General features: G+C 43.3%; 1 protein-coding gene and 1 pseudogene across 2 annotated transcripts; one reads left to right on the top strand and one right to left on the bottom strand.

Moving 5' to 3' along the window:
• Positions 1–6,449: 6,449 nt before the first annotated feature.
• On the bottom strand, positions 6,450–14,935 carry GIMAP7 (GTPase, IMAP family member 7). 2 transcript variants are annotated; one of them, XM_060020048.1, is made up of 2 exons: positions 14,841–14,935; positions 6,450–7,920 (listed from the first exon to the last, which is right to left on the bottom strand). In XM_060020048.1, the coding sequence occupies exon 2, from the start codon at positions 7,877–7,879 to the stop codon at positions 6,998–7,000; it is 882 nt and encodes a 293-aa protein (XP_059876031.1). In that variant the 5' UTR covers positions 7,880–7,920; positions 14,841–14,935; the 3' UTR covers positions 6,450–6,997. The 2 variants fall into 2 exon arrangements, with proteins under 2 accessions (XP_059876031.1, XP_059876032.1); XM_060020049.1 differs by lacking the exon at positions 14,841–14,935 and adding an exon at positions 12,401–12,495.
• Positions 14,936–16,724: 1,789 nt separating this feature from the next.
• LOC132430813 (large ribosomal subunit protein eL43-like) lies at positions 16,725–17,003 on the top strand (annotated as a pseudogene).
• The last annotated feature ends 4,949 nt before the right edge of the window (positions 17,004–21,952 follow it).

The raw sequence follows: 21,952 nt of genomic DNA, 5'->3' as shown, positions 1-21,952 counted from the left end.
AGGACGGAAGGAAAGAAAGAAGGAAGGAAAGACAAAGAAAGGGAGAGAAGATAATGGTAATAACTTCTAGGGCTTAAAAAGGAAAAAAATACACAATAATGCATAGATGGGGTGGAAGGTGGGGACGGAGTTTAAATGTTCTATAGTAATTTGTTGTATAAGAGGAAGGTTAAAATATAGATTCCTTTTAGACTTTGTTAAGAATATGTGTTGTATGAGGAATATAGCCAATATTTTGTAATTACTGTAAATGGCATGTAACTCTTAAAAATGGTATAAAAAATTTCAAAATTTTGAAAAAAGAATATGTGCTGTGGCCACTAAGAAAATTAGGAAGAGTGTATATAATTTCCAACTGAGTAGAAAACAAAATAGAATGTGAAAAGAAGAACCAAATAATCCAACTTAAGGCACAAAGAAGAAAGAAAAACAAACTATGAAACAGGTTGGACAAGTGGAAAGCAAAAAATAAAATATTACAAATGCATCCAAATAGATCATAAATTATAACTACGATAAATACACCAAAGATTTCCGATCAAAAATAAATATTGTTTGGAGTGGATTGCAAAGGAAATCCAAATCTAAAACATGAAACTTGAGAGAGGTTGAAAGCAGAAGTAGAGGCAAATACAGCAATCCGATTCTAAACAAACAAGAACAAAATATCAAATGAGATAGAATTTTCATTCAGTGTTTCTTGCGAGCCTGTTATGTGCCAAGCACCGTTTTAGGCAATAGCAAGGTAAAGATCCTTGCCCTCCGGGCCTTTCAGCGTTCCTTGAAGGGACAGAAAAGAAGCAAAAAAGGAATAGTGTGTGAATTATAAAATAAGTATAGAAGATGTTCACTTATGTAAGAAAAAACAATCAGGGAACATATGGTAAAGAGGACCAAGAGTGAGAAGGCAGGTTAAACGTCAACAGTGTGGAAAGGGAATACCTACAAAGTCCTATTCTGCAACATGGCAACTTGCTGATTGCAAATCTCAGAGAATGCAACCCAATCTAGGAAGAGTTTTGGATAATCGAGATGCTTTTTAACAAGAAGAGAGAACTTTGAGAACAATTGCCTTGGATATTCCATTTTTTATATTTGTTTATAAATATAGATGAGACTGATGTTTAAAAATATAAGTTGGTTTGCAACGTCCTCGGGATCGTCCCAGGTGTCATCTGAAACCCGACGGTGAGGCAGACCACTCCAGGTGGGCAGCCGGCAGGTTTAATAAGCAAGGAACTTACGAGGCTTGTCCTGAGCGGCCACGAGGAGAATAGCTCTCCACCCGGGTCTGCCAGAATCGTCAACCTTTACACAGAGGCCTTCAGTGGGTTCGGTCCTCTCTAGCATCCAGATGGTGTCAATTTCTACTCAAGGCTGTATCCTTGGGGAGGCTTCTGGGAGTGGGGAAGCCAAGCAGAACACACATACCAAGGACAGCGGAGTAGGTGGGGAGCCCCCAACTGGCTGGGTCTAGTTCTTAGGTCCAACTCTCAAGCCCCGTGACCCGCTCTCGCGATGTCACAGGCTCGCGGCTCGCGCAACGCGCCCTGGCGGTCAGCTAGGGCTTTCGCTAGCACGGAGGTGGCTGCTTTGGTAGCTCCCTGGCTGCATTGGTGGCAGATGTCACAGCAACAATACAGTCACATGCAAGGGAAAACGCAGGTTAAGACAATGATTCCCCAAATCAATGACCAACTTTTTCTACCAAGAACCTATGATCGGAACCACTGATTTACTAGGTCCCCAGGTAGGGGGGTCGGATCACTCAGGGGCTTCACTTGTGCCCTCATGTGACTCGATAAAGATGATACATTAACAGTCTCATCAGTAGGAACGCACTGCATTCTGTTTGGACAATGGCACGGGTGCCTCCTTGCCAGGCAGGGATCACGTCCAGCTTTTCTCATTAGAGAAATGTCAGCGTTCAGTAAGGACAGGCTTTGTTGGCTCTCATTCAAGACTTGCTGGGTGAACTTACCAAGGGCTTCTCTGTGTGTATACCTTCCAGAAAGGATGCGATTTTGCCTCTATGTTCAACAAATTACCCTTCCAACGAACTTTTGGTCGTTCGTGGATTATACATGCAGCACTTTACACATGATTGCTCTGTCTCAAACGTGCCTCCTTTGACCTCGGGGCTCATTACTCAACATCTCTGGAGCCCCTTCTGCTGGAGTCATCTTTGAACTTAAAAGCCACAGTGGAAAACAAGTCTCTGATTTGTAGCTTCTTTTTTTTTTTTTTTTTTTTTGCGGTACGCGGGCCTCTCTCTGCTGTGGCCTCTCCCACCGTGGAGCACAGGCTCCAGACGCACAGGCTCAGCGGCCATGGCTCACGGGCCCAGCCTCTCCACAGCATGTGGGATCTTCCCGGACCGGGGCACGAACCCGTGTCCACTGCATCGGCAGGCGGACTCTTAACCACTGCGCCACCAGGGAAGCCCTGTAGTTTCTTTTTATTTTCAACCAGAAGCATGCTTTCAAGTTGGGTCATTGACCCTGTTCACCAGATTGAGACCCCGGCACAAGGTAAATCCGTTCTCCATAGGTCAAGTTGTGATCTCTAAGAACGGTCGGAACTTTGGCCACAGCTCACACCATAAACTTGCTGTGACAGTCTCCTATTCATAGCAGTGAGCCTTACTGCCTGTCCTCTCCCAAGGACGGGGAGACTCCATGGCACAGATTTTTAGCTGGTAAGGCTCCGCTCGGATTGACCGTGAGAAAATAAGGCTCAGGGCTCTTCGGGACACTTCCCCCCCTTCAGATATTGCAAGCCCTACTCCATCCCTTTGAATCCTTTGACTGTGTGGGATGTACACATAAGTACCCCTCTGGGAATGTGGTCATGTCAAATTTCTTTCCATAATCTGCACGAGCAGAGTGCTTCCCTGGACTCCTGCTACACCACTCACGGGAAGCACGCAGCGCCACTCTTACAGGAAGAGGATTGGCAAGATCTTGGCATTCTTCTCTAGCGTGATCTGCTCCATGGCAAAGAAGGTGATCTGTGGCTGAACCTGTGATTAAATAAGACAGGCTTCACGAAGAAGGGAGGGCAAAGAAGGAAGACATTTATTCTTGTCTCCTACTGGCCCATCAAACTGGGTCCATCAGTGCCTCATGAAGGAAGTCTTGGATAGCTTCTGCCCTAAGCGCAAACCCTCTCCGGTCTCTGTTAGTCCCGTTTGTGTAATTACAACATCCAACCCAATAATCAAACTCGGAATTTCACTGCAGGGTAAAGCGTCTCCTTCCCCTGGCTGGTGCCTGCTTCCGCTGAAGGACCAGCAGTGTGCACAGGGCTTCTTCCATCTCTCGCCACCCTGCCCTTCGCCACCTCCTCCCCCCGTCACTCGCCTTGGTTGTGACCCCTCGTGGGTTGGAGGAGAGGAAAAACCATTGAAGACAAGGCAGGTGTAATCTGGCTTTGGGGGATGGAGGCACACTTCGTGGCTCTTTTCCTCATGGGGCCCCATTAATGACTCCTCGCAGAGTCTCCCTGGAAATCTGCCATCACAAGTCCGACTGATAGCCACCATCTCCCCCCAGCTGGTCACTTCAACTCCAGTTCCGGGCACAGGTGCGATCCCTGGTGGACTTCCGGACAAGTCCCCTCAGCCTGCCTTTGGCTGGCTCCCTCCTGTGTGGCCCGCATTGACTTATGGGGAGCACATACTTTTGCCCCACAGTCAGTGAAAGTTATGGTTGCTTCCAATCAGCCTCTTCAGTCTTTACCCTCTGACAAATAGTAACGTCCTTTTGGATTATATTTTCCCACAGGAGCACTCCAAAGCTGAACTCCAGAGGACACAGGTCAGGTCCTCCCAGGAATCTCTTACCATACACCACTCATGTCCTCTGGCAGCATCAAAGCCCAAGGGGCCCCCTTACTTGCTGGGAGGTGAGAGGGAAGTGTTGTCCTGTTGGGTAGGGCACGCAAGTGGAGTCCCCGTGGAGCCTCCCTTATTAAATCACACGGTTACACATAGATCCCCCTCTTTACCAGGGAGCCAATTACTCTCGAGATGAAGCCCAAAAGTTTGCCAATCCTAAAGGCTGTTGTTCTTATGATCAGAATGTCCTCTTTTCAAAAGCCCTTTCCTCTTGACCTCTTCAAATACCTACCGAATTAGTTGAAGAGCTAAACCTCACCTAACTGGTTTCCAGCTCCTTCCTTGGCAGGACCTGCCCAGATCTTCTAGTGTATGCCTTTGGAATGTGGGGGTGTTGGCAATACTGAGGACTCAGCTGAAATTCACATTTATGTTAATATCCTGTCACATTCACCCCAGGCCTCTCACATAACCTTCAGTCGAAAATTTCAATGTAGGACGTTTACATTGGACCCGCCCTTTGACGTCTGCTACTCAGCTTGTCACAAACCTAATTCAGTACTGTGACTCCTGAGTCTACCCCGATGATCTTATCTGCAGACCCTAACTTTCCTGTTTCTGAAGAGAAGCATGATTAATCATTCCAGGCACCCACATGGACACATCCTATACATCCTTCACAGGACATTTCAAGCCCTGAATTCTTCCTCAAGTCTTCTCCTATGAATCCTACTTTAATTCCCCAATTATGGGTCATGACTCTCACATATTTCAACAATTAGGAATGATGCACACAAAAAATGCTGGAATTTCCAGAGACCTCAGAACTCAGAACCACCTTCAGAGAAAACTGGGATGTAAGCATTGTGAAGATAGTCGAGCGGGCAAGAATTCCTTCGACACGGGAGAAGATAATGTCGATGATTTTTATTTGATTTACTCATTTCTCCTCTGGGCATGTCTTACCTTCCAAAGTGGACTATAAGCTGCATCGTCCATAGGCCCTAACGTACGCCTAGATACACACAAGTTAATTGAATTAATAATGCTTCTGCAAGTTGCTGAGAGAAAATGTCATTTAAACGGCTCTGACATGAAAGTGTCAGGGCAGTGCATGAATAGTTCGCTCTCTAGAGATAATATTGCACTGATGAATCACTCACAAGGAACTACCTCTAAATACAAGAATTGTGTTATCGGGAATAGCAGTTTGGACCAGCGGTGTTGTGTCACAACATATATTATGAATGTTTTCTCACAATGGGCTTTTCTTCCCTGCTGTCTTTACTCCATTCATAATATTTGTGATGAACCTTAGAATGAGCAGGTATTTGGGATCCTATTTTCTCCAGATTTGATCTCGAATCCCTGCCTCCCTAAATTTCACCAGTGCAGTAAATACTCTCAGTCACATTCATGGGGAAAGCAAAGGACAGCTGTAAAAATTCCAACAATTTGAGTTTGGGTTATCTGCCATCATTATAAATGATATGGAATCATCCCTCTAACTTCGAAGGTTTGCAATTATTTTAGCAAGACAGAACCTTTCATCTGCTCCCTGCCAATGTCACAGTCCATGTGGGTAAACTTGTCCCAGAGATTTCAACAGTCAGGAGAGATTTTTCTGCTGGCAGAAAACACTAGAGGGAATTGAAAAACAACAACAAAAGTCAGGGGATGCTCTGAAAGAGAAAAAGAAGTAGGTATCATAAGATGTATCAATCAGGATTCCAGCAGAAAACAGATGGCTCAGTATAATGAAGTAGTTGGAGGAGAGCCTAGTGAAGGGGCTTCCTACAAGCTGTGGTTTGGAAATGACAAGGGAGAGGGCTAGTAACAGTGAGGAAATTACATCCTTACCCTAAGGGGTGAACAAAAGCTGGAACCCAGAAGGAGAGCTGGGTAGAGAGCCTCCAGGGGAGGAGTTATGAGCTTCCGGCTTAGGGTTGCAGCTAGTGGGAGAGGCCCCTGCAGGGAGAGAGGCAGGAAAACAGATACCCTGACCCTGCTTTTCTATCATCAAGAGCTCTCCTGCTTGGATTTCCCATTGGCAGAAACGGAGCAAAAGTCAGAGAGCGAGAGATCCCACTGATGTAGTCCATATAGATCAGCCTCCCAGGCAAAAAGCTAGAGTGAAAGAAGGGTGAACTGTGGATCTGCAGAGGCAAGAAAAATATTTGGCACAGAAGAGATTTCTAAGGTACAGCAGGGACATTTAAAGTTAGGATGGTACCTTAAAAAAAGAGAGAGACAGAAAAAAAAAAATCAGAGGATTTATCAACGTCCACATCTCCATGAACCACAGAGGAATGGTGCCAGAGAAGCCTGGTGCTTCACTAACAAAGTACTCCTAGATGTGGACTGACATAAGACACATTACCAGTGGGGCTGACACTGAACGTATGCAGGCTTTCTTATTTGAATCTTCCTAAATTGACTCTTTGAACTCTCTGAAATAGATCATTGCCTGCTTATGTCAATTTCATAACCTCTTACATTCACTGGCATTGTGTAGAAGGACAGCTGGGAGCCGGGCGTCGTGGGGAATGTGCTGGGAAGATATTTCATTCTGGTTAGCTCTCACCGCGTAACAAACCATCCCCAAACTTAGTGGTTTAAAACATCAACAATCATTTATTTTTCTCATGAATCTGAAAGGTGGGCAGGACCCCGTGGGGATGGCTCATCTTTGCTCTTTGCGGCTCCATCCATTGGCAACTGGAGAATGCACTTCGGTGTCACCTCGCTTCCATGACCAGCAAGCTGCTTCTGGCTGGCAGCTGAAATACCAGCCAGGGGAGTGGGCCAGTGACTTCGAGTCCTCTTCGTGTGGGTGACTGGGGCTTCCTCACAACATGGTGGCCAAATTCCAAGGGCAAGCACCCCGAGACAGCAAGGAGGCATTTTCCCTTTCTAACCTTGGAAGTCACATGGTGTTGCTTCAACCACCCAGAATTTATCGAAGCGGTCACAAAGTCCATCCAATTTCAAGGCAGGGGATATAGACCCATAACTCAATGGAAAGAGTAACAAGGTCAGAGTGTAAGAAGACGTCAGAAAGAAGATATGGTTTTAGTTTATGGGTTTAGTCCTCTTTGGGAAATGCAAACTGCCTATTAACAAGTTATAGTAAATTGAGAAGTAAAAATAAAATTGACACTACTTCCAAAACATTTGCCATATTTTTGAAAGCACATTTTTAATCTCCTTGAAAACAACTTGAAATATATTCTCCTTGGCTTCTTCCCTTATATTTTTCATTCGTTCATAATGCTTCTTCATTAGCAATTGTATTTGTTCCTCCTTTGCTTCCTGTGGTCTATGGGCATATTCCTTTTCTAGTAGTTTAATTTCCTTTACTAATTGATCAGTGTAGATTTTCTTCAAGACTTCCTCCTGCTTTCTCAGCTTTTCCTCTATGTCCTTGTATATGGCATCGGAAAAGTAAGCCCCCCGGTTGTTCTGCACCATCTTCTCTATCATCTCCACCAGCTCCCGCACCTGAGCTTCCTTCTCAGCCCAGTCTGTACTGTTGTTACTGAAGGTACAGCAGCGGTCTCCACACTCCTGGAGGATGCTTCGCAGGTTTACGTCCGCAGTCTGCAAAAAGTCGCTTAGGCTGCGGTCCTCCAGTTCCTCTTTGCGAGTGAACAAGACGATCATGTGCTTCATGGCTGGTTCCCCAAACATAGCCTTGATCAACGCCACGGTTTTCTGCTCTTCCTCCGTGTAGCGGCCCAGTTGCATGACCAAGATGATGGCGTGAGGTCCGGGGCAGGAGGCGAGGACACAGCGGCTGATTTCCTTGCAGGTGGTGTTCAGGCTCTCCTTGGTGTCGAAGAGCCCTGGGGTGTCAACAACGAGAAGGTCTCTCCCCTCCCATTTCCGGGATGCTTTCTGACAAGTTTTGGTAACAGCCTGGGCAGCAATCTTAGACTCAAATTCCTCTCTCCCGAGGATGGTGTTTGCTGTGGCACTTTTCCCATTTCCAGTCTTCCCGACCAGCACGATCCTCAGAGCATTGTCCTGGGCATCAGCCATGTTTATATCAAGAGGCCCTGGGGCTTAGGTACCCACAAGATCTTAAGAAAAAGAAGGAGAGGGAAAAAGGGTCAATTTGGGCAAGTTGGAACCATTCCCAACTCTTTTTTTCTTTCTTTTCCTCCCTGCAAATATGTAATATTCTATTACACATAAACAGCTCAATTGCTGTGGAAGAAATAACAAAGTACTTAAAGAATATCCCCACAAAACAGTCATGTCCAGATGGTTTCACATGGAATTAACTGAAACCTTTAAAGAGCTGATAATCTCAGTGCTACTTAAACAATTCCTGATCACATAAAAAGGAAGGAAAACATTCAGCTCTTTCTATGAAGCAAGTGTAATGTTGATCCCAAAAGCTAACCACGATTTCACCAACAAATAAAGCGATACACGTCTCATGTGTGAGTATTGATTCAAATATCCTAAATAAATTATTAGACACTAAAAAGCAATACACGTTGATTAAGTACTACTGTTTCAGAAATACTAGGGTGGTTCAACATGAGGAGATTGATTGTTGCAACACATCCCATTAATAGGTTAAGAAGAAAAGGAACTAGGTGCAGAAAAGAATTTGGCCAAATTCAACACTAATTCATGTTCTTTTTTTTTAATAAATTTATTTATGTATTTATTTATTTTTGGCTGCATTGGGTCTTTGTTGCTGCACACGGGCATTCTCTAGTTGCGGCGACCCGGGGCTATTCTTCATTGCAGTGTGAGGGCTTCTCATTGCGGTGGCTTCTCTTGTTGCAGAGCATGGGCTCTAGGCACGCGGGCTTCAGTAGTTGTGGCTCACGGGCTCTAGAGCGCAGGCTCAGTAGTTGTGGTGCACGGGCTTAATTGCTCCGCGGCATGTGGGATCTTCCCAGACCAGGGCTCGAACCCGTGTTCCCTGCATTGGCAGGTGGATTCTTAACCACTGAGTCACCAGGGAAGCCCAACACTGATTCATGTTTAAATCATAAAATTTAAATGAATAGATACTTCTTTAACATGATTTTACATAAATATAAAAATTTTTTTCATCGCTTTTTTTTTCATGCAACTAAAATAGTTGATTATAAAGTTCATTTGGATGAAGACAAAAGAAAATTAGCCTTGGCAATCAAGAAAAGAAAAATGAGGGAAGACTAGCTCTACCAGATAGTAGAACATTATAGTTTGTATAATTAAAGCAGTATGACGTTGGTGCATGGATAGAGGGAACAGTGAAACAAAAACAGAAAATTCAGGAGTAGACCAAACTGATCACACTAATTCATTTATATTCAATTCAGTTATATTATATTACATTTATATTCAATAAGGCAGCATCTCACATCAATGGGAAAAAAGATGGACTAATAAGCAACACTGAGATAACAATACAGAAAAAGATAAAACTGCATCCACTTCCTGACGCCATTCAAATTCCAAATAGATCAGAAATTTAAATGTAAAAAAAAAAAATCCATATGATAATAGAAGAAACATGGATAAATCATTGTAACCTGGGGGTGGGAAAATATTTCTAAGATTTGAAATAGAGTAAGGAAAAAGACTCCTAAATTTGATTACATAAAAATCAAAAAGATAATGTGAGGCAAACAAACAAGTAAATAATCCTCCATACACAAATTAAAACACAAATGTCAACTTATATAAAAGAGGGGCAAGGGGCAATTTTCCTTTTACACCAAGAATATCTATACAGATGGCCAACAACCACATGAAAAGATGCTCAGCATCACTAATTATTGAAGAAATGCAAATCAAAACTAAAATGATGTTATCACCTCACAGCAGTCAGAATGGCCATGATCAAAAAGTCTACAAATAATAAATGCTGGAGGGCTTCCCTGGTGGCGCAGTGGTTGAGAGTCCGCCTGCCGATGCAGGGGACACGGGTTCGTGCCCCGGTCCGGGAAGATCCCACGTGCCGCGGAGCGGCTGGGCCCGTGAGCCATGGCCGCTGAGCCTGCGCGTCTGGAGACTGTGCTCCGCAATGGGAGAGGCCACAACAGTGAGAGGCCCGCGTACCGCAAAATAAATAAATAAATAAATAAATAAATGCTGGAGAAAATGTGGAGAGAAGGGAACCTTCCTGCACTGCTGGTAGGAATGTAATTTGGTGCAGCCGCTATGGAGAACGGTATGGCAGATCCACAAAAAACTGAAAATATTGTTACCATATGATCTAGCAATCCCACTCCTGGGCATATATCTGGACAAAACTCTGATTTGAAAAGATACATGCACCCCTATGTTCTTAGCAGCACCATTTACAATAGCCAAGACATGGAAACAATCTAAAAGTCCATTGACAGATGAATAGGTAAAGAAGATGTGGTACATATATACAATGGAATATTACTCAGCCATAAATAAAATGAAATAATGCCATTTGCAGCTACGTGGATGGGCCTAGAGATTATCATATTGAGAGAAGTAAGTCAGACAAAGAAAGACAAATATTATACGATATCACTTACATGTGGAATCTAAAAAAAATACAAATAAACTTATTTACAAAACAGAAACAGACTCACAGACATAGAAAACAAACTTCTGATTACCAAAGGGGAAAGTGGCGGAAGAGGGATAAATTAGGAATATGGGATTTATGGATACACACCACTATATATAAAATACAAAAGCAACAAGGATTTACTGTAGAGCACAGGAAACTATATTCAATACCTTGTAATAACCCATAATGCAAAAGAATCAGAAAAAAAATATATATAACTGAATTACTTTGCTGTACACCTAAAACTAACACAGTATTGTAAATCAACTATAATTGAATTACAAAATAAAAAAAGAAAGCAAAGAATATCTAAAAGTAGAGAAACAAAAGACCAGCAACACGATAAAAAATGGAGAAAGAGATACAAATAAACAGTTCAAAGAAAAAAATGTAAATATCCCTTGAATATATTAAAAGAGACTAACATTCACTTGTAATAGAGAAAAATATATCAAAACATAGAAAAATTAAATTAATTATTTAATATTACACTAAGATACGATTTCTCACCTACAGGTTTGGGAAAAATCCAAAAGTTTGCTGGCATAATATACTGGTAAAAGGTATAGGGGAGACAGGTGCTCTCCCACATGGCTAGTGCGAATGGAAAAGCAGTGTAAAACATCTAGAGGAGAGCTTCCCTGGTGGCGCAGAGGTTGAGAGTCCGCCTGCCGATGCAGGGGATGCGGGTTCGTGCCCCGGTACGGGAGGATCCCACATGCCGCGGAGCGGCTGGGCCCGTGAGCCATGGCCGCTGAGCCTGCGCATCCGGAGCCTGTGCTCCGTAACGGGAGAGGCCACAACAGTGAAAGGCCCGCATACCGAAAAAAAAAAAAACAAAAAACATCTAGAGGAGAAGTCAGCAATATCTCGCAAAAGTACATGTGCATTTACCCTTTGATTATCAACCTCAATTTTGGGATTTATCCCAAAGGTACACTGACAAAAATACAGAAAAAAATTCTGCAGAAGGCTGTTTACTGCACCACCACTTGAAACAGCAAAAGACCAAAAACCTATCAAATGCCCATCAGTAGGGGCCTGGTTGAATAAACTAAGGTATATTCACACAGTGCAGTACTAGCCAACTAAAACAGAATGAGATCTATCTTTATGTCCAGCTATGGAGACTCTCCAGGATATATCATTAAGCAAAAAAAGCCAAGTGGTGAAAATAATGAACAGTTTACTATCATTTCTCTAACCAGGAGGACCGGAGCCTACATATATAAAATGTAATATATATATTTTTTCAATCATACGTAAAAGCAATGGCAGGATAATCTGAAAAGTAAGCAGACAAAAAAGTTACTTATATGGGGATGGAAAAAACAGGGTGGAGGGAAGCTGGGAATAGACGCTGGGAACTAGACTACTTTGGATATACTTAGATTTCATAGATTTGATCTTGAAAGCATGTATTATACAGCAAAAATTATATTTCAAAATACTAGTAAAAAGCAAACGAAACAAACTAGCCAGATTGTATTTTGTGTGGTGGATGAACCACAAAAAAATTGGTCCTAGAGACGTGACAATGCAGTAGTTTCTTTGTCCATCCCCAGTAGGATATAGTTAAGCAACGCCCCCCCGCCCCAAAAAGAAAACCTGCAGAAAATTGTTTTCGGGAATCCTATTCTTAGTTGTGTGTATGTGCGTGTGTGTGTTTGTATAGTTTTGAAATCCATTGAAAAGGCATAAAAACAATGATGAGCCCAGCAACAATGAGCACCCTTAGTGCCAGATTGTAATCTTCAAATGCCATTTCCTACCAAAAATTTAGGGCTCTTAGGAGAAAGTATGGATTCCAGGTCTGGGCCAGGCAATGTAAGAGTTGAGCATAGACCATCTTGTCATACTAGACAGCAAGGATGCTATGAAAAAAATTACTAGGATCCCATCAAAAGGGCTTAAGAGCCAACTTGAAGACGATCCCCAACAGGACAAAGATGAGACAGTTTGAGCATCGGTAAGAATAATGATTTCAAGGGATTGAAATATACCAAATAAGTTAAAATCTATGTGTTCATAGCAATGCCATCTTCTTAGAAGAAGTCAGTTGTTCCCTTTGGAGTATGCTAGGAGTATGTCATTCTGAACGTTGACAAAGGGAAAGAACAAAGCATTTATCTTGTCTTTCTTATATAACTGTGCCTCATGGAAATGAAAGGATTGTTGAGGGGAAGTTTCTTTTTATAGGTTTATTCCATCTATTAAATGAAGAAAGAATGATAGAATTAGAATATCATAATTTGTGACCCTTAAGGAAACATATACTCAAGGTAATCATGAATATCTGAGACAACCAAACATTATGTGCCTTCTGATTGACGTTAACAACTGCACCTGTGAAGTACTCCCACCAAAACACCAGCCAAACTTGAATCTGACCAAGCTTCTCCCTAAACAGGATGCACACAAAACACTGGAACTAGAAGAGCAGGTGACATTTTGGGGACGTAATCAGCAAAGTGTACACTTCCAATTCTGCTGGACAAAAGACCTCACCTTTCTTAAAGAAATTTTATAGCAAGAAACAAGGAAGGTAGAAACCTATGTGTTAAGTTAAATTTAAGAGATATCAGTGAATTGCAATTTATGGACCTCATTTGCGCGCAACTTCAAACAATTTTTAAAATTATGAGACAATCAGGGCAATGTGAATATAACTGGTAATTTTCTAGAAATTCTCGTTGCTTTTTGAAGTCTGAGTCTGGTAATTTTTTTAAATGGTCTTTATCTTTCAGACATACATACTCAAATATTTACTGATAAAGTGACACAAGGTCTGACATTTGCTTCAAAGTAATCTGGGGTGGCTGGGGAGTGGTGAGTATATAAATGAAACAGGACTGGCATAAACGGATAATCGTTGAGGCTTGGTATAGGTACATGGAAGTTCCTTATATTATTCCCTCTATCTTTCAATAAGTTAAAAAAATTCCACAATAAAAAAAATAACCTGGGTGTAGTGTAACCGCTACTGAATGTATACTGTATACCGAGCACCCTAATAAGTATGTTTTGTATATTACAGTCATCCCTCCATATCAGTGTGGAGGGGGGATCGATTCCAAGACCCCAACGTGTTCCAGAGTCTGCAGATGCTCAAATATCTCAGGTAAAATGACTAGTACCGTTGGCCTCCATATCAGGGCTTTCACATTGGCAGATTCCATCTACCTTGGAGGGGAATTTCCATCCTGTTTTGTTGAATCTGCCAATGTAAAACCAGGGATATGGAGAGCTGAATGTGTATTTATTGAAAAAAAAATCCACATGTAAGTGGACCCGCACAATTCAAATCCGTGTTGTTCAAGGGTCAACTGTGTCTCACTTACTCGCAAAAATAACCTGCAAGGAAGCTAACTTTATTACCTGAGTTTTTTAAATGAGGAGACTGATGTGGCTCAAGAATTCTGAGACACTTGCCCAAGGTCATTGTGCTAATAGGTGTTGAGCAGAGAGGGGTCCAGTTCAAAGTCTGTCTGACTACCATGCTCGCTCTTAAGCACTGCACACTACGGCCTCTTCTTGTTCCTTCTCGGACCCGTCATTCTGTAGTCCACGTCAGGTCAGAGGCAGATCAGGGGAAGACAGTCCACACTGTTTCCCGAATGGTGAACTGGTTAGCAAGACTATAATTAGGGAAGGCAAGGAGGGGGTCTCACACACATGTTTTTTTAGCATAGCTAATCCTCTCTGCATAGCACCCGCTCCTCACCTCATATGCCACCCTATTAGGGACACAGCTTCTTCTCTCAGAAAGCATTCAAAGTGAATTCTACATTTCCTGTGTCATTAGTGACCTGGGTAATCCCTGGAGAGTCACCATGCTCTCAGGGGTTCTGATTCTTTTTCAGTAAAATCAACAAGGACCTACCGTATAGCACAGGGAACTCTACTCAATATTCTGTAATAACGTATATGGGAAAAGAATCTGAAAAAGAATGGACATACGTATATGTATAACGGAATCACTGAGCTGTATACTTGACAGTTACACAACGTTGTAAATCAACTCTACTCCAATATAAAATAAAAATTAAATTAAAAAAAAGAAACAGGGGTTTAGACTGGGTGGCCTCTGAACTGCCTTCCAGCTCTGAAGACCTGCCTTGGGGACACTCATTTCCTACTAAGGGAAAACTCTGGGTTATCAAGTGGTACTCAATATCTATCACAACAGCGACTAGACAGACGGTGCAGTATTCAGCAAAAGTTTGTCATGTTAACTATGAGATGTATGGACATTATGCTCATAAACATCTTTCCTCCCCTCTCTCCCCTCCACCACCAGCACTCTGGCAGCATCCTCCGTACTGCGTTGCTTGCTCACCACCTGGTCCCTTCTCACGCCGGAGCCCACCCCCACGCAGACTCCCTGCATCCCACTGCCCCTCTCAGTTCTACCCTCTGTGGCCTCTTCTCAGCCAGGCTCACCTTTTGAAGGAGTTGATGAGTTGTCAAGTTTTCTCCAAAGAAGCTGTTTGAGCCGGTGCTTTTGCTTTAACTATGAGGGGGAAATGTTTGCACCCTCTGAAACCTCTGATCCAGGAAGCAGATTGGGTGGGGCCAGTGAAGGAACTGTTTGCCTTTAAAGAGACAGAAATATTGCGCCATAACTTGGTGGGTGCTTTAGCTTTGACAAGTTGAAAGCTTTTTCTCCGTGTGCCTGATATCACACCAACATCTCCAAAGTTATACTTGTTGTTTGGGGTTATTGTGGTGGGTCCAAAAGGCCCTTAGTAAATGACCTAAATCTTGCCCTGAAAGCCAGTCACAGTGTCTGATCATCTCTCCTGGGTGCAGTGGGAGACTGCAGGGCTCTTCGGGGAAGAAAGAAGTCAGACACATGGCTTGGGGTATCCTCGGGGTAGCGCCAGTCTATTGCTGGGTGGAGAGTAGAACTTGTAAGTGATGAACTTGAATATTTAGCTGAAGAGATTTCTAAGTACAGTGTGGAAGGTGCAGCCTGGTTTCTCCTTACTGCTTATAGTAAAATGCAAGAGGAAAGAGACTGGAGTGATGCAGCTACAAGCCAGGGAATGCCAGGGATTGCCAGCAACCACCAGCAGCTGGGAACACACAAGGGACAAGCTCCCCCTGGAGCCTTCAGAGAGCATGGCTTTGCCAACATTTTCAGTGTGAACTCCCAGAACTATGCAGCAATGAATGTCTCTGCTTTGAACCTTCATAGTTTGTAATAATCTGTTAGAGCAGCTCTAGGAATCTAGTCCATCACCTTTCTCTTTTCCTCTACCTTTTCCCCTGCCAGGTTTCTGTTCCTCCTAACGACCCAAAGACTCCCCTCCTGCATTACATGGTCTGAGCGGTGCAAATTTACTAGAATGCGCTCTTCCGCATTCTCTACCCACACGTCTGGCCCAGATGTACCGTGGAAGTCTCAGTGATGGGAGAAGTTGTAGCTTTCTCAGGAGTTTAGCTTTGAAATTCTCTGGAGACTCTAGCTTTTGTCAATAATTTACACAACACTGTCAACTGAAAAAAGTGCACAACCGAAAAGTTGAGAATTCTGTTTTATTCAGCAGACTTTCTGAGGACCTGAGGCCCGGGAGGCAGCCTCTCAGCTAGCTCTGAGGGACCACTCCCAAGACATAAGAGAGGAGCCTGGTACTGGCATCTTTACAATCGACACGGCGCTTTTCTCCACCACAATCGAGTGTCAGTAGATCGGCTTCCCTGTGTGCGAGTGAGTGGACCCAAGTTTGCTTCAGTGATAGAAATCGTCTGTCACATAAATGCTATTAAAAATGCATTTGCATAAGTGTATTTTCTTTAATTTGCTTTTCTATATCAGTGAGAAGATTTTCAACAAAACTGAAATTTAAGAGTTCTGTGTTTTAGAACTTTAGGGTTTAATTTATCATGCCTTCAAAAGTTTGCCTACGGTAGGTACTCAGTAAAGACCCTCTTTTAAGTGCGCAGGTTAGACCAAGAGCAAATCTCTATTGTCACTTTCATTAGCCCCTGAATATTAGTTCTTAGTTTTCCTTTATATTGTATGGTCCCAGGTAACACTATCGGTTTCCTTTAGTTTGTTTAATAAATATTTCCTGAGGGGCAGGTCTATAAGTCCTGTCTTATAACGCCACACAGGGGAAGTAATCCCCAGTGAAACATGTCTATCCTACAATATAATTAAGCAAAAGAGATGTAACCATCTTATATAAAGCCTATTTACATATACCAATATTTATGAACTTTCATCTCAATGTTATGAGTTTATACGTTTACCTTTAGTTTCCATTAGGAGCCAATCAACAGGTCTCCTCCTCTCTGGGCTCAGACCTAGGTGGTGGCGACATGGCTAAATGCACCAAGAAGGTCAGAATGGTGGGTAAATACGGGACCCATTATGGTGCCTCCCTCCGGAAAATGGTGAAGACAATTGAAATCAGCCAGCACGCCAAGTACACTTGCTCCTTCTGTGGCAAAACCAAGATGAAGAGATGAGCTGTGGGCATTTCGCACTGTGGTTCCCGCATGAAAACGGTAGCTGGTGGTGCCGGGACCTACGACACCACTTCTGCCGCCACAGTAAAGTCAGCCGTCAGAAGACGGAAGGGACTGAAGGACCAGTAGAAGGGCCACCATTTGAAACATTGCTAGCCTACAATAAATGGGTTAATTTAGGGAACAACAGCAACAAAAACAAAAAACAAGGCTTGTTCTTACAGGGACTCCTAGAAGTTTTTGTTTTCTTTTTATCCCCAACCATTTAATCTATTTTGTATAACAGACTCTGGGTTCCCAGGGACTTCCCTGGTGGTGCAGTGGTTAAGAATCTGCCTGCCAACTCAGGGGACACAGGTTCGAGCCCCGGTCCGGGAAGATCCCACATGCTGCGGAGCAGCTGGGCCCGTGAGCCATGGCCGCTCAGCCTGCGTGTCCGGAGCCTGTGCTCCACAAAGGGAGAGGCCACAACAGTGAGAGGCCCGTGTAACGCAAAAAAAAAACCTTTTCCTTTAATCTTATTAACATTCATTTTACTTACCCATTTTTAAATACCAGTGATAGGGATAGAGTAGGATAGTTACACAGGTAGTTTTAGAAATCCCACTAGGGGATTATAGTTAGAGAGGGAACTTTAGGGAACTTTGGGAGACCACTCTAAGTTAAAGATCACTCAGGAAAGCTATTGGAACATCATGAAACAAAGCAGGCTTGCTTAACAATAAAGCCATATATAAAAGCACAAGATATTCAAGGTCAGCAAGATAGTGATTCTTAGGACCAAGTGGAACGGAGCAGAACACAGAACCCTGAAGTGCCCCCCGTCCCCAACCAGACTGTAGCCATGACATGAGCTGCTCCATCTTGAGCAGTACTGAATCTAGGGGCACAATTCCAGGAACTGGCCTCAAGAGAATGGGATTAACATTATTGCTCATAATAATCTATATCTTTGTGGGCAGCCAGAGAATTGTAGCTTTTCTGCTCATATATGTAAACAGGCAACTAAAATTGTCAGCAAAGAGGTGCTACAGACCCATCATGTCAACATCTTCCACTCTGAGAAGATGGCATCCTATGTCAGCGTGAAGTTACAGGAGCTGAATCTTTGCCCCTAATCCCACAGAATGGAATGGTCTTTGACAGCGGGGAATTGAAAACAGCTTTTGCCACTTTCCTGTTTGCCCATTTCTGTTCCCCTCTAACCGTAAAATAACCTAATTATAGGAATGAGATCACTAGGCAATTTAACCTAACTCCTGACTTGAGCTCTCCTGAATGCACACCATGCCTCATCTAACCTGTTGATCCTTTTCCTAGATTAAATGAAGAATGAAGAATGAAGTGGTTAAGGAATGACCAGCTCTCTGCCCCCAATAGCCCCCTTGGCAATCCTGCAGGCAGATCACACAGGCAAGATAATATCTGAAGAGATGGGCTTCCCTGGTGGCACAGTGGTTGAGAATCTGCCTGCCAATGCAGGGGACACGGGTTTGAGCCCTGGTCTGGGAAGATCCCACATGCCGCGGAGCAACTAGGCCCGTGAGCCACAACTACTGAGCCTGCGCATCTGGAGCCTGTGCTCCGCAACAAGAGAGGCCGCAATAGTGAGAGGCCCACGCACTGCAATGAAGAGTGGCCCCCGCTTGCCACAACTAGAGAAAGCCCTCGCACAGAAACGAAGACCCAACACGGCCATAAATCAATCAATCAATAAAATCTAAAGAGAGAGCCAGCCAGCCTGCACGCAATGGAGAAGGATGCAGAATCCAACTTCTTGCTTTGACGATTCACTGAGATTCTTGTCCCCCATTTTTCCCTTTAAAAACTGTCATGGCTGAGCAGAGTCTTCAGAATTGGTTTCTGGACATGAGTCCACCTTCTCTCCAGATTGCCAGTTCTTCTGATTAAAAACACTTTTCCTTTCTACTAACACTTGCCTTTTAAATTATTGACTTCTGAGCGGCTAGCAGCTGAACCTGGGTTTGGTAACACAAGGACAGTAATATTAAGGAAAGGTGACATTCCAAAGTACAAGACCCTCATTATACCGAAACCTGAGATGATTTAACATATTTGAGTATATGTTACCACACTTCTGCTGATCTGAATAGCGCCAGGACGTTCCTAGTTTGATCATACAGGGTCAAAAACTCCCCGCCCTACGTGAAAGAGGAGCTAATGATGTAAGCATGACATCTACTCAAAGAATGAGGAAGAAGGTGGTCTTCTCTCCCTCCCCACTTGTCCTTGGGTTATAAAAATGTAGCCCATTTAGTTCTCGGGGCAGAGCCCTCTTGCTTGCCTACTTGTAACCTTAGTGAGGGTCCTATATTAATAAATCTAGTTCTTACCTGTCACATTGCTTCTTGCTGAATTCCTTCTGCACCGAGACATGAAGAACCTGAGCTTCAATAAGTCCTGAGATGAGTTGTGCCGTTTCAGTTGGAAGATTGTGGGTTCGAGTCCCAATTGAGGTGTGTGGTTTCACCAATAAAACATCTGTTTATAATGAGAGCTTTCTAAAAATTTACCAATTTAGAAGTTTTTCCAATTTCAAAGATCCATCATCTGGCGATTAATGAGATATAATATTAATAGTGATTCAAACCAATAAGATGCAAGAGGCTTCCCCACAAGAGCGTGCAAAGGATGCCCCTGAAAGAGATCCAGAGGGTTTATTCCCCAAAATAGTCTAAGAAAGTACAGGCTGAGGCAACGCATGTTAAGATGGCAAAAAGAACAAACAAAAACCCTGAAAGTTGACACAGCCAAAAGACTGCTCAGAATCCGAGTCTATTTGATTGGCTGCTCAATGTGCACCTATGGGTACCTTTTGGATGGCAGAGACTGTAACAGGAAAGGGCCAATTCTCACTCCATGTTGGATCTGTTTCTTTGACTTTAGTCTTTGCTTTTCGTTGCTTTTGTGATTATAATCACACATAATGGCCTGCTTCAGGGAACCCTACCCACCTGTGAAGGGCTGCAAGACAGAAGAAATGAATACATGCCCTCCCCGAAGCTGGCCATTCCAGGAGATGTTTTGCAAGACTGACGGCCCTTTTTACTTTATTTCCTCCCCACCTCTCCCTCTCTATTCTGCCTTTCTACTTTACTTCCCTCTCTGATTCTATAAAAGAAACTGGCATCCAGACCCCGATAAGATGGTTATTTTGAGACACTAGTCTGCCATCTTCTCAGTCTGCCGGCTCTCTGAAAAGTCATATTCCTGGCCTCGACACCTCGTCTCAGATTTATTGGCCTGTCATGCAGCGAGCAGAGCGAGCTTGGACTCAGTAACAAGACCAAGTTTTCAAAACACAGGCGCACACACCGAAAAGCCCAAAGAAGATCGGGTAGAACATTTACATTTCAAAGGCACAGGAAGAGAAATGCCAGTCCCCCCTTGAAGGGCTTTTGTTTCTTTAAGAACAGAATACTGAAAAGATGTTTTTATTAAGCCGGCTTTTCTAATTTCACTGCATAGGTAATAAAAGAGCCCCATCTTAGCCATTTTAAGGGTGAGAGTTCCTTTAATTTCCAGTTAAGTAGGTACTTATGAGCTCTGTACATACATGAAGGTGGCTGGAGTTTTAGTCGGAGGTTGGCTTTCTGATGCCCCTCATTTTTGTCTGAGAGAATCTATTTCCCATTTTAAAGTTGAATTTATTGGGGATAAAATTTACTAGTGTCCTTTTATCCTGACAAATTCTTGCGAAGATAGCCAATTTGAGGAAAGATGTCAGATCAGCCTCTTACCTAACCATTCATCCTAGACCACTCAGTATCCTTCCAACTGAGCAAATCCCAGTGTTTTTCAACCAGGCTGCCCTAGTATCTTTCAACTAGAAGGGGTCACTCCCCAATATCTTTGAACTGGGGAGCCAGGTAAAGACACTGCCAAATAAAACTCAAGATCATCAATCAATAATTGGGAGACCCGAGAACCACGAGGGACGCACGCAAATTCGTCTGGACCCTCCGAGGAGGCAGATGGGCACAGGTGGCCTCTGTTGGTACCGAGGCTCTGGTTCCTCGTAGAGTTCAGATGGAGAGAAATTTGCTCTGGGGCGCTTTGTGATTGGTTACCAAAACTGTCAACTGAAAGAACAAAATACCACAACCTAAAAGTTGAGAATTCTGTTTTATCCGGTCGACTTTCTGAGCACTTCAAGCCCAGGAGGCAGCCTCTTGGCTGTGAGGAACTGCTCCTGTTCAGGATGGAGTAGGATGGTTACACAGGGAGCTTTAGAAATTCCACTAGGGGATTAAGGATGGAGAGGGAACGTTGGGAGACAACTGTAAGTTAACTATCACTCAAAAAAGCAATGAAAACATCATGGAACAAAGCAGGCTTGCTTAACAATAAAGTCATAAATAAAAGCACAAGATATGTCCCAGGCCATTAAGTGAAAAAATGAGGCCTGCATCCTGCTGGTCGACATAATGATCCTTAGGACATGTACCTCTGCACATACCAAGGACAGAAATATAAGGGAAAGGTGACATTCCAAAGGGGAAGACCCTCACTATATTGAAATCTGAGCTGATTTAACATATTTGAGTATATGTTACCACCCTTCTGCTGATTTGAAGAGCGCCATGACAGTCCCAGTTGGACCATATAGGGTCAAAAACTCCCCCACCTGGTGCAAAGGAGGAGCTAATGATGTAAGCCTGCCATCTACTCAAAGAATGAGGAAGAAAGTGGTCTTCTCCCTCTCCCCACTTATCCACTGATGATAAAAATGTAGCCCACTTAGTTCTCGGGGCAGGCCCCTCTTGCCTCACCTTGTATCCTTCACAGGCATCCTATACTAATGAATCCACTCCTTACCCATCACTTTGTCCCTCACCGAATTATTTCTGTGCCAAGACATAAAGAACCTGAGCTTCATTAAGCTCTGAGATGAGTTGTGTGGTTTGACTCCCAACAGGTAAGAGAGGAGCCAGGATGTATAGGAATTTTGCAAAAAAAACCCAGGTAGTCAGAACTTGAAAAGATTACTGTTAACTCAAAAAAAAAAAAAAAATCAGACAACAAGTCAATGAATTGAGTGCTTTTCTCTATCTGGT

This window comes from Delphinus delphis, chromosome 9 (assembly GCF_949987515.2).
Source record: "Delphinus delphis chromosome 9, mDelDel1.2, whole genome shotgun sequence".
NCBI lineage: Eukaryota > Metazoa > Chordata > Mammalia > Artiodactyla > Delphinidae > Delphinus > Delphinus delphis.
Note: the sequence above shows the minus strand (reverse complement) of the source record. Positions and strands in the feature narration are given on the sequence as shown.

What these genes read in the sequence shown, in the direction of transcription:
- GIMAP7 (XM_060020048.1), bottom strand. Translation starts at nt 7,879, where the DNA reads ATGGCTGATGCCCAGGACAATGCTCTGAGGATCGTGCTGGTCGGGAAG.